General features: G+C 49.6%; 1 protein-coding gene across 1 annotated transcript in view; it reads right to left on the bottom strand.

Annotated features, from left to right (window-relative positions):
• Positions 1 to 13,592, bottom strand: part of dtnbb (dystrobrevin, beta b) — a gene marked incomplete at both ends in the record, with an annotated part of 34,677 nt that overhangs the window by 10,974 nt on the left and 10,111 nt on the right. The window contains 5 exon segments of the mRNA XM_084481901.1: positions 3,211 to 3,224; positions 3,228 to 3,303; positions 10,738 to 10,865; positions 11,827 to 11,993; positions 12,275 to 12,377. Of these exon segments, the coding sequence (XP_084338027.1) occupies positions 3,211 to 3,224; positions 3,228 to 3,303; positions 10,738 to 10,865; positions 11,827 to 11,993; positions 12,275 to 12,377 (488 nt within the window).

The following is a 13,592-nucleotide window of genomic DNA, read 5'->3' as shown; positions in this document are numbered from 1 at the left end:
GCAAACGGTCCAGGACCAGACGACCGCACGCGTATGGCGACTGTCTGGGAGAGCGGCCTGAAGTGTGGTGGGGGGGAGACAGCAGGCTTAGTCTGTGTCCACCAGTCTTCCACTCTGATACACAGGATCATTATTATCACCAGTATGGTGCTGGGTACAAACCAACTGGCCCAAAGGGTCAGGGACTACGTTCTCACTCATCACAACAAAAAAAAGTTTTTGTCCAGTAGTTAAAATGTGTCATATCTCACAACAGACACAATAAAGGTCTATTGTTTTACTTTATGGTTGATTGGGACAGATATACTGTAATAAAAAGTGTAATAAAAGTACTCAATGTCAATCTGAGAACGGCTATCCGACGCATGGATCACCGTGGTGATACGGAGGCTAACCAGCCACACTAGGGTGACGTCTCCTAACCTGAGTCAACATCAGCAGCTACGCTGTGGTTACCCTGATATGACACCTCTGTCAAGCACCGCATCAGCCCGTCTGATCCAGCAATTGTGTGTTCTGCATATACTCTGAATATTCCACATATTCACATAGCCAGTTAGCTCTGTGCGCAGATTGATGAGTGACTAAACCATTAACCAGACCAACAACAACAACAACAACAACACATAAACAACAACAACAACACCTCGAAAATAGACCCCCATCCGGGCGTTCGTTGGCATCTCGGCCTACTACCGTGCAATCGCACCCGCACACAAACAAAAGGCCCACCAGACCAGCTAATAGAGCGCGCCGCGGATCAGTCTGGCTGCTGGCGTAAACAAGCCGGGCTCCTGCAGCCACTCCAGTCAATCACTTCGTACCCGGCCATATTTCACCCTCAAAGTTTCTCGGCTTTAAATTAGAAAGTCGTCAAGCTCCGACGAAAGCCCGTGATTAGGACTGTGGTGACGACGGGGTCTTAAATCCCCTGACAGCCCGGGTTCTGCATGACTAACAGGGAGTACATTGCGGGATGTCAGCCCGTCCTTGGTCGACCCCCAGCCGGCCCGGAGCCTTCGAGCCGCTCGGGCCGACGGCCGTAGACGACGACGACGACGACGGGACAGACACCGCGTCAGCAAAACCGACAAACGGCTGAACGGCACGCGCGGCGCTGCGGGGGTCGGACCTTAAAGAAATGTCTTTGTTTTTCTGGTGTGGGTTCCCAAATAAAGGACCTGTGACACGCGTTTCACGGGGAATGACGTTCAGGTCGGCGCTGGAGCCCGCGAGGAGGACCGACGGATCTGCATTATTCAGCAACTCTCTCCTCGTCCTCATCTGCAGATTTATGGAGTCACCTCGACAGCAAAACAGCCACCGAGCAGACAGGAAGGACGTGTAGCGACACACTCATGTTTACAAACTGAATGTGACAGTGTGTGCGTGAGTGTGCGTGCGCGTGTGCGTGCGCGTGTGTGTGTGTGTGTGTGTGTGCGGGGGGGGGGGGGACAGGCTGTTTTATCCACAGACTCTGGCAGTGCTGCTGCTGCTGCTGCCAGACCAGGACAAGACGCTTCAGCTGATCAAACGGCCCCGCCGTCGGCCACAGACGTGTTTGCGGGGAGCCGCTTTGAAACGCTTTGCCAGCGGGGGGGGCTTAAAGCACAATTCCCGCCCCTAAATATAGAAATATACAAACACACACTCACGCGTGCAAACACACACACAGAGCGAGAGACCCTCGACGGAGGGCGTGTGGTGCGGCGCATATCGTCGGCACGAGACAGACTTAAAGGTAGAGGCTAAGGTAACTTCTTCAAACTCGCTGGCTAAAACACACGCCTTTTGGAGAGCTGTTTACTTCATGGAGAAGCCTGCGTGGTTACACGCGTGCCCTTCAGCGGTCCGCCCGGGCAACACACACACACACCGCCCCAAACGGTCACCACTACACAGGGCCTTAGAACCCTGGCCTCGGTCGGACGCGAAAAGAGAAATAAATGGAATAACATGTCAAAGAATCGCTGTCTCGTTTTATGACGGATATGAAAGCCGTACCTTTTTATGTGGTCGAATAAAGTAGGTAAAATAAATGGGTTAATAATATAAGTGGTGAGTAAGGCTGTTTAACCGATATATGAGAACAACAGTTTCACACGATTGCCTCATTATTATGGAAGAGGAGACGGCAGTTCCTCTCGTACTCACTTTCCCCCAGCAATAAGTTCAGAAACTAACTTAACTAACACCCCAACTTAAAAAAATAAAATAAAATCTAAAGTGGCTCTAAAAACTCAGTAGCATTCCTGTTAGTGTCTCAGCAGTGCTTTGGAGCGTCTTTGTACGCCGAGAAAGATGTAGCAGAAACAGCCCCCCCCCGCCCCGCCCTGGGGCTGCTCCCGACGGGGCAGAAGAAGTCCGTATCTCAACTGAACACACAACTGTTAAAGACAGCATCACTCAACTCCCATCCGACGCTGAGCAGCAGAGAGTTAGCCGCTTCTTAGCCACGTAGCTTCCTAATAATGCTAGTTGTGGTGATGGGGGGGAATGGCTATGGTTTATTGTTCTACCCTCTCAGTCCCTTTGAATACTCTTCTACTATGAGCGTTGAATCTCTCTGTGATACAACGTCATCGACGACCAGGTCGGGGGGCGTCTTGTTCGAGGACCAGACGAGCTGTTGACGCGCTAAGCCCCCCGGGCCACCGCGTTGGCGTGTTCGTCACGTCGATTCCTCTGAGGAGGCGCCGCTGATGCCCCTCGACACCCGTAGCCAATCCTCCCCCGTACGCGCGCCCACGCCGCCGGCGTCAAACACCGCTCGGATGTAGGAGCGAGCGGAAAACAAATTGAATTTGTCTCGTCTCGTTTTTTTTTCCTTTCAGTTGATGTTTCGCCTGAAGAGTGACCAGACGTTTATAAAAAAATTGCGCCAACTGTGATATGACACAACTGGAGCAGAGACAACACGGCCTGACGTGCGCAGAGCCGCTCATAGTACTCTGTACTATACTCTTCAGCAGTTATACCGACAACAGGGACGTCCCTGGACGTCAGGGTTTGATGCTGATCGCTGTGTGTTTCCTCCTCCCCCCCCCCCCCCCACGGGGTTCACAGGGAGTTCATTCCCTCGCTCGAGGGGTTAAACCTCCGGCTGGTGTCGTTGGTCTACGGTCAGAGCCGTGACCCTCTTTATCACACTGTCTGTTGTGATAAAGGCGCTGGACAATAAAGTAGTTGTGATTTGAAGCGGACCTACACCGCGGCTGGGGTACTCACCTCTTGGTGGGGGTCGGCGCCCCGGTGGACATGATCAGTGTGTGGTTCATGTTGTGGGCGGCGCTCTGCGGAGGACTAAAAACACAAGATGACACACACGTCTTTAAGGGCCGGCGGGTTAAGGCGACCACCACTGGATCACAATCAAGAGGGAGATGATAATCACAAATCACATCATCACCACTGTTTTTTTTCTAAGAATTTGTTCCAGCAGATGTAGTAGTTTTCTTAAGGGTGTGAGTGAAATAAATAACCGACTTTAAAGACTTGAACCCCATTAAAATAAGCTCAGCTTAGCCCTGCAGACAAGACAATCTAATTGGAGGGGAGGGGGGCGGTGCCACTGCAGGAGGGCGTTTACTAAAGTAAACAGAACAGGCGGGGTCCTGCTAGCTGGGGTTGGTGTGTACCTCCACCAATGAGAGGTGTCACGGTGTCCCGGCGCCATCTCTGATTGGTCGATCGAAGTGTCTGTCTGCGCATCTCAGGTTACGTCAACGTTCATGAACGAGAGGCTAACTGAGATGCTTTCCTTCCTTCCTTCCTTCCTTCCTTCCTTCCTTCCTTCCTTCCTTCTTTCCTTTTTTCTTTCTTTCCTTCATGCCTTCTTTCCTTCCTTCCTTCCTTTTCTCTTTCTTCTACTTGTTATGTCTTTCTCTCTTCCTTTCACATTGCACACTCAGGTTTTTTGACGAAACATGGTAATGCTTCTATATTTTCAACATTTCAACATACTCACAATCTATCACTCAGAAAAGCAGATCACTCAGACCAAAAAAAGATCAACAAACTAATGCAGCTGCTTGGAAGTGAGCGAGTGGATTTCCCCAATTAACAAAATCAAATTGTGTGTCTGTAGTGCACGTCTCTCTCTGGCTCCTATTAAAACAGCCCGTCAGATTAGCCTTTTCTATCAGACCTTTGGAGATATTCCCTCAAGACTCGGCATAACCAATTCAAGCGGGCGAGCTTGTCGCAGCTTGTGCCGGGGCTTCATGCCTTATCATTCACTCCTAATTCCTGGGTTTCTCTTCTAAATGATAGTGCACTATAAATACAACATGGTACCCGCAGACACTAACAACGGCAGGCATTTGCATATTTCTCCACACAGCAGCAACACGCATAATGAATAACATCACAGCAAACCAGTGACAAACGCACTCCCCGCCATGCTCTCATCGATATCGCACACCTGCGTTGACATTAAGTTGAGTGTAGTTATTGCTTTAGCGCTGCTTGCCCGACCACATCTGCCCTCAGGGGCGCCTACAGAACCCCATCTAATCTTATCTAATCGAATCACAACGTTTCCCCTTTAAAGCCAATATAAACCAAAACGCAACCACAACAAGTACGACCCCTTACGGCAACCGAGCGCACTCCTCCACCTCCGCCGTCCCCGCGTGAGCCCCGGCCGTCCTGTCCGTCTCCGTTCCAGCGGTAAGAGAAGCCGTTGTGAATCCAGTCTGGAGGAAGGGCGAGGTGGAGAGAGGACCTACCTTCCTGTGTGTGTGTGTGTGTGTGTGGACGGCGACTGCCCTGGATCAACACAGCCAGCCTGCCTGGCAGCGCGCGGCTGTTTCCAGATGCCCAGACTGCACTGAGCAGCGGAGCATCTCTACGCTCTCCACACTACTGCCGCCGCCGCCGCCGCCGCCAGTCTCCAAGGAAACTCACTGTGGTCACGTGACCGCAGTGACGACAACGCAGAGAGAGAGCCCTCGCTCTCTCTCTCGTGCTCACTCGCTGTCACGCTCTCTCTCTCTCTTACGCGGCGTGTCTCTCGCTGTCTCGCAATCTCTTTCTCTCTCTCTCTCTCTCTCTCTCTCTGTCTCTCTCTCTCTCTGTCTCTCTGTCTCTTGCTCTCTCTTTCAGAGTTATTGTCCATTGACAATCCATACACACAGACATGATACACACATACACACACACACACACACACACAAAGGGTTTAAATGTCACACAAAAACGTTTCATAATTGCATAATCCTTCCATTTAAATGCCACCTCTCCTCACGGCTGTGTGGGAGGTAAAAACAGCTGTGTTCCCTTTAAGTGATGACATCAACACATCCTGTTGCTGCTCCTGACCTCACAGGCACACCTGAGCGAGGTCGGATAACGAGCGCACCTCAGATCTATAAATAGTCCTCAAATGAATCTTAACGCAACCGCTGTAACTCAGGAAACCTAGCATTAGCATTAGCATACACTGCCTATTAACATCTTGTTTAAAGCTGTCTTCCCCTGGAGGTCACGTCCATCCCTCAGCCTCTCACCTTTAACTCTCTCCCTGACTCTCTAGGTCTCTCTCACTCTTTTGAACAATCTCTCTCTCACAAGCACTCTCTCTCTTTGTATCTCGCTTAGTCTCACCCACACTCTCTCTTAGTCTCTCTCTCACTCTCTTTATTACTCTCACACACACACGCACACGCACACGCACACACACACACACACACACACACACTCACTTTCTGTCTCCCACAAACACAAACACTCTCACTTTCTCTCTTCGTGTCTCTCCCCCTCTCTCTCACTGTAGGAGCCACTCTGTCTCTCTGTGCCTCTCTGTCACTGCTCCATCACCAGTAGCACAGCCTCGTAGGAGGAGCCTCCTAGAAGGACCCTCCCTGCCGACCGCCTGCAGCGCCCCGCCCCCCCCCACCCCCCCGCCCCCCCCTGTGGTCAAACAGGCAGCGCCGCTTTAACATAAAGCAGGTTGCGACTCCGACATCCAAAGCCCTGCATTGCGCTAAAGCCTCATGTCACTACGGCGCGCGGCGAAGCACAATAGTGGGGGGGGGGGAGGGGACACGGGCGCCGTGGCGACCCGTTCCGCTCTGTGCGCCACGCGCCCTTTCTCCTCCTCCCTGACGCCGACACCGTCTGCCCGTCGTCATCCGGCCCGTTCGGCTAAAAGAAGAACCCCCCCCCCCTCCCCAGTGACCCCTCTGTGACCCCGTTGTCAACACCCCTCCTCTGTGACCCCTCCTTGTCAACAGCCCTCCTCCTCCTCCTCCCCTCCCCCTCCTCCCAACCCCCCCCCCCCTCTTCCAAACCCCTCCTCCTCCTCCCCTCCCCCTCCTCCCAACCCCCCCCCTCTTCCAAACCCCCCCCCCCTCCTCCCAACCCTCCTCCCCTCCTCCCAACCCCCCCCCACCTCCCAACCCTCCTCCCAACCCTCCTCCCCACCTCCCAAACCCCTCCTCCTCCTCCCAACCTCCTCCTCCCAACCCTCCCCTCCTCCTCCTACACATGTTATAATGTGTAGTACATGTTATATAATGTGTAGTACATGTGTTATAATGTGTAGTACATGTTTTATAATGTGTAGTACATGTTATATAATGTGTAGTACATGTTATATAATGTGTAGTACATGTTTTATAATGTGTAGTACATGTTATATAATGTGTAGTACATGTTATATAATGTGTAGTACATGTTATATAATGTGTAGTACATGTTATATAATGTGTAGTACACGTGTTATATAATGTGTAGTACATGTTTTATAATGTGTAGTACATGTTTTATAATGTGTAGTACACGTGTTATAATGTGTAGTACATGTTATATAATGTGTAGTACATGTTTTATAATGTGTAGTACATGTTATATAATGTGTAGTACACATGTTATAATGTGTAGTACATGTTTTATAATGTGTAGTACACGTGTTATAATGTGTAGTACATGTTATATAATGTGTAGTACATGTTTTATAATGTGTAGTACATGTTATATAATGTGTAGTACATGTTATATAATGTGTAGTACACGTGTTATATAATGTGTAGTACATGTTTTATAATGTGTAGTACATGTTTTATAATGTGTAGTACACGTGTTATAATGTGTAGTACATGTTATATAATGTGTAGTACATGTTTTATAATGTGTAGTACACGTGTTATAATGTGTAGTTGTAGTATGTTTGAGAATTATGTTTAGCACCGACTGTAGTATTTTTTGGACTTTGAGAATTGCGACGTATTGGAGGTAAGTATTAAAACAAAACAACGGTGTCATTGCGTCGGTGTCGGTGTCAAGGGTCAGGATAGTCGCTTGTCACTAAACCGAAAGGTTTTGGGTTCGAATCCTGTTTCAGACAATAAATTAAACGACATATAGACGACAGTTCCCAATAAATTCCCAATCAAGGAGAATGCAAAAAACACATGTTCGCAGTCTAGCCTGTAGGCAACCTCCAGCGAGACGCCCTCCACCTCTCGCTGCCCCTGTATCTAAAAACTAAAGTTAAAACAACTTAAAATACGTTGTTTTTTTCTCGATGAAAGCGTCTGCTAAATGACATTAAGAGCCATTTTCAAACATTTGCACAAGTGACGGTCACAGCTCAGCTCGCTGTCCTTCTGCTTCTGCTTCGTCCTCTCGGGTCTCGGAGGTGAGTCAGTGTTTCAGTACGCCGTCAGGACAGCGAGGCCTTCCTCACGGAGGACATCTGAGATCTACCTCCCGTCTCCCCCCCCTCTCTCCCTCCCCTCTCCCCCCCACAGCTCAGGCATTCTGATCAAACCTGACGCCCTGCCCTTATTCTGCCATTGTCTTTCTATCTGGACTGACACACACATTCATACAGACACACACACACACACATTCATATACACACACACACACACACACATATAGACACACACACACACACACACACACACACACACACACACACACACACACACATGCACATATAGACACACAAACACACACACACACACACACACACACACACACACACACACACATACAAACTCATATTGACACACACATACATATAGAACCACACACACACTTTTATTGTGGACTGCCGCTGTGATCAGCGCTGGTTGAGCCTTCTGGATGCTACACCGTATCCCTATATCTTTATGACTCTATCTCTCCAGCATCATCTCTATCGTCAAAACAAGGCTTCTCCGCTGCCCGTGGAAACACACAGGGTGCTGCTGCAACACATATTACATCTACAGTACAAACCAGGGAAATAAGCAGTTTGTTGGTTTATCGTTGTTTCCACACCTGGTAATAGCTGAGAAAGCTGTTTCTTTCTCATACCTCTCATTGTTTTCAAGTCTCATGATGGACACGATCAGAGCCCCCTTCCACCCCGACCCCACCCGGCCACCCGGAGCTAGTTGGCGTAACACCGTAGCACAGCCAGTAGAGGTGGACGGAACAGTCTAGTTTATGCAGCTTTCGACCGAAAATGTGCTCGAAGAAGATGTCAACATTCCAGTATGAACAGACTAAAAGGCCAATGAAAGATCCCGGATCTATTACGTATTAATGCCTGAGTTTGTTGTTGAACTTTGTGCAGCTCTTTATGCTGAGAATACGCCCCCCCCACTCTCAGATAACCCGATCAAGACAGCCGAGAGGCTGCGTCTATGCCATGACAGATGGAAGTGTTTGTTGTGGAGTAACATCCTCATATCAGGACAGAACCAGCCAGACGCCACAGAGGGACACCAAGAGAGAGACGTCTCAGATGCCAATGCTCGTCTCGATAACCTCAAAAAGTCAAGGAACACAGAAGACACGTCAACCTTGAAATAGCATCCCGCAAAAGCAACATGATTTTACGTTATCTGCACTTTCATTTTCCCTTCAGTACAACTTCTAACTGGAAAATCAATTACGTAAAATACATAAAACATAATCTTGGAGATTATGTAGGGGGCATGACTTAACATTGCTGTGGGATTTGCCCTGGGTAACAAACTCAAATAACAACTTTGGCTTCACTAAATCACTACGCAGCTCATGGACCGCGAAGCAACTGTCTCAAAGAATGATGCATCTCGGGAAAATAAATGCTGTCAAACATCTTAAATCGTGTCAGACGAAAGACTTCTGTACCATAAGGCTACAAAATAATAGCTATCATACAGATCCACCCTGGCTCCCAAGGAGTCAGAGCAGATCCATATTATATAAGGATATGGATTAGTGGTGTAGGGTTGAGGGCCCTGTGGAGACACTTTGATATCGTTTAGGCCCCAAACGGTCTGTAAATCAAGACGAATCTCCTTATGTAACACAATTTCATGGTACACAGCCTCGATGCCCAGGGCATATCCAATCATCCTCATCCTTCAGAAAGGATTTACAAAAAATAATAATAATTGTTGGTCTATGTTATGAATTGTAAATGTATGTAAATTGATTTTGCCTCAACGGAAATGCATGACATGAGAGAGAAAGATAGCAAGAGCGAGATAGAGAGAGAGAGAGAGAGAGGAAGAGAAGGAGAGATCGAGATAGCGAAAGAGACGGAGGGAGAGAGATGCAGGCAGAGACAGAGACAGAGCGAGAGAGAGCGAGAGAGAGAGACCTATCTCCTTCATCAACAGCTGTTCTATCTAATGAAACAACAAAGGGAGGCAGTAGAGGACCAGAGAGAGGGGTCCTGCTGCTGTCTGTAGGGACGGCCGCTCAGGGCTTCACTCCAGAAGAGATGCGGGGATGATATCAGTCAAGCAGCAAAATAGAAAATTATGCCAATGTGTTTATGCTCTGTCTATTTCTCTTGCCGTTTGCTGAGCTCACCCCCCCCCCCCCCCCCCCGATGTCACTGCCTATCAATTACAGAGCGCCTCACGCCCCGAGCCGGTCGTTAAGTCACGGCCTTTGGTTTCTGGTGGGGACTTGACGATGGAAGCTGGGGCGCGTTGCTATGAAACATGCCAGGAAGGAAGAAAAAAAAGCGAGATGCGATTTCCTTCAACAAGCGTCTCTTTCTTGTTTTGAAAGGGACTTCACAGGTGTAACGGCGGGGGGACTGCAGGTGTGTCTTGGGGAAATGGGACCAGACTTGAGTCATACTATTCAGAGGCGACGTCCGTTCAGCATGAATGTTTTAGATGACACCAAGTACGGCCACGTTCTCGGCGTGAACGTAACATGTTCCACAGAGACACCGAGATGAGTCTTTTTTACAGTGACTTACAGCGTCGTCCGTTGCCACGGGAACAGAACCGACGACGGAAGCCGGCGGTGCCAAACACACTCGCCCCGAGCTTATCAGCATTCACACAACAACCAGAAACAAACAAAAACAAACAACAATAAAGCACCTAACGGAGATGGGGATGTATTGCTCCGACGTACTAAACACCGGGCGGCACGTGTGGCACAGGAGGTAGAGCCGGTTGACTGGTTAACCGGAAGGTTGCTGGTTCGATCCCCGGCTCCTCCTAGAGTGTCGATGTGTCCCTGAGCGAGACGCCCTCACCCTGACTGTCGCCTTGCATGATTGACGCCTGCCGTCGGTGTGTGACCGCGTGCGTGAGCGGGGGAACGTCGGGCGGTATTGATAAGCTGTGGCCACCGGTTAGAGCAGCGCTGTATGAACGCCGTACCATTTAAAAAGACAACCCCACAGTTTAACCAGGTTGTCTGACAACACGTTTGTTATGCGATGACTGGATCCAGAACAGTGTGTGTGTGTGTGTGTGTGCGCGCGGGGGGGACGGCTGGACTCACACGTTGTGTGTGTGTGTCTCCGGCGGTCGCTCCGCCTGCTCGGGGAAGAGCGGGTGGGGCGCCTCGCCCATGGGGACGCAGCCCAGGGACTTGCTGATGGCGTGGCTCAGCTTCTTGGCCGGAGACTTCTGCAGAGGACACAGCAGAGGAGAGACGTGCTCGGCCCGGCGGACAGCGGGGTTCACTCACTGGACCGTCTGGCTGGGAGCCGGTCGCCACAAGCACCACACAGCAGAATGAATGAAATGAAAGTGTGGAACACCTGTTATTGTGACTCCCCCTGTTTAACTGAACTACTACTACTCTGAGACTCTGAGACTCTGAGACTAAAGCCGTTCCTCAATACCAAGTACGCGGACTTGGAAGTCTGTACTCGGCAAGTCCGGACTTTCAAGTACAGACTTCCGAGAACGCGAGTACGCACTCTGCAATTGGAACAGCAGCGGACTCGATGATGCATTCTGGGATATTTAACGGTCCCAAGTCCACACGAGTCACCTCCGATGCGTCCTCGGTGGAACGGCCTCGTCGAGAACGCATCGAGAACACTTCCGGGTTTTACGACAGTACTCGCGTACTCGCGTACTTGGAATTGGAACAGTGCTTGGGCTACCACTGATGACGTTTATCGAGAACACAAGTACACGAGAACACACGAGAACGCGAATTGAGAAACGGCTCATATCTCTGCCCTCTCTGCTCTGTGTTTTCATACTGTATATATTTGAATAAACATTATTATATAGTATTACGTGTTGATTCTGGTCCCCCCGGCCTCGTGACACCGTGTTATCAGCGTGGGGAATGAGATTTGTGATTCCATGCACGTGACGTCCTCCATTTAATTCGTTCATTCATTTAAAGCACAGTGACTGAGTTTGAGGAACCCTAGAAATGAAGTCAATACAATTACATTTTGCTGAAATGGTCCAAAGCCTGTAAAGTCCCACTCTGACCCCCTCCTCACAGAGTTCTAAGTGAGCGTGGCCGTGTGGGGCCCCTCTCTGGGGTCCACAGACACAGCAGAGGCGTGCTGACGCTGGTGGAGGCAACAGTTAAAGTAGTGGTCGGTTGTAGCGGCTGCTGTACCCAGGACGAGTGCTCCTTCATCTGGTGCTGGTTGCTATGGGGACCGTTGGCATGGCCACGCCAGAAGCAACTCTGGCAGAGCTGGTAGCCGTGGCACTGCTGGCAGCGGTAGCGGAAGCCCATCATGCTCTCACTGCGACAATAGGAGCATTCGACTGGATGGAAGACTGGAGTGACGCAGGAGACAGCCAATCAGAAAGCAGAAAGATTGTTCAATTTAAAAAAACATTAGGATTAAACAAGAGGATTAAAACATGACATATATATATATATATATATATATATATATATATATACACGTAAATACCACTTTTAAAACCGTAGCACTATTTATGTGACAGAAAAATGTGTGGCCGGATAGAGAGGATGGAGCTAGACTAGAAGGTATACATTCATATTAAAACGATTACAAAAAATAAAGAAACAACGATTGAACACAATATCTTACCGTTTTCAACATTAGCGAGTCGGTGCATTAGTGGAAGCCAAACAAGACACTGAGGTGGAGGATCCGCCATCAAGATATCCAAAAACGTGTTCAGCAAGATCTTCTTCTGGAGACAAACACAAACATGTGTGCATCCAGTCAGCCTCCACCAACAGGTCGACTGACGCCATCAGGCTCCACCAATAGGTCGACTGACACCATCCACTCTGCTATGGAACGCCACATGTGGCACCAATAAATACAGCAATAGTGGACAGCGACAGCTCCGACTTATTAGACTTCATTAGACGATGTCTTACATTTTTTTCATTACGCTAAATAACTACTGTACACTAGCTGACGCCAGGCAACGCTTACAAATCCAGTAGATAATCCAGTATGTATCCAAGCACATTGAATTGACAGTAACTCAATATTTATTTCCTGATCAGCGTTTATTTTTACGTCTATATCTCCTGGTGTGTTGTCCCTGGGCGACTCTTGGCAACTGTGAACTTGCTTGATGTACTCCAGGATGTTTCAAGAGGTGTTTGGATTTGCCCGGCAACATGTGACCAATCACATTTAGGGATACAATGGCCATGGCTGGCTCCGCCCTCGTAGTGCCAAAAAGAAAAAACCAACCGACTGAGGGGAAAAACGGATGCACCCATCGCGTGCTGCTTTCCTTTATGCGCTGAACGAGTGATTCTCTCCTCGGAGGCCAGATTATTGCTCTACCAAGCAGAGAAATGATGCGCACACGTGCATTAAGAGTCATTACTGCTCTGGATTTCCGGCAGTGACTTTGTGGCCGTATCCGCCCTAGAGTCCTGTCTGACGTGAGGTCTGACTGAACACAAGGGGAGGGAAGGGGGTCGTGGTGGTGTTTGTGGAATGGTGGTGAGGACGTTGGTGGTGGTGGTGTGGGTGGAGGCGGTGGTGTTGGTGGGGAGGTGGTGGTGTTGTTGGTGGTGGTGATGGGTGTTGGTAGTGGTGGTGTGGGTGGAGGTGGTGGTGTTGGTGGAGAGGTGGTGGTGTTGTTGGTGGTGTTGGTGTTGGTGGTGGTGGTGTTGGTGGTGGTGGTGGTGTTGGTGGGGTGGTGGTGTTGGTGGTGGTGTTGGTGGTGGTGGTGGTGGTGTTGGTGGTGGTGTTGGTGGTGGTGGTGTTGGTGGTGGTGTTGGTGGTGGTGGTGGTGGTGTTGGTGGTGGTGTTGGTGGTGGTGGAGGTGGTGGGGTTGTGATGGGGGTGGTGGTCGTGGTGATGGGGGGGTGGTGGTGGTGGTGTTGGTGGGGGGGGGTCGGGGTGGTGTTTGTGAAAATTTCATGCCATGGGACCT

Source organism: Micromesistius poutassou, assembly GCF_964030765.1.
Source record: "Micromesistius poutassou genome assembly, chromosome: 17".
Classification (NCBI taxonomy): domain Eukaryota; kingdom Metazoa; phylum Chordata; class Actinopteri; order Gadiformes; family Gadidae; genus Micromesistius; species Micromesistius poutassou.
This window is presented reverse-complemented; position numbering and strand designations above follow the sequence as displayed.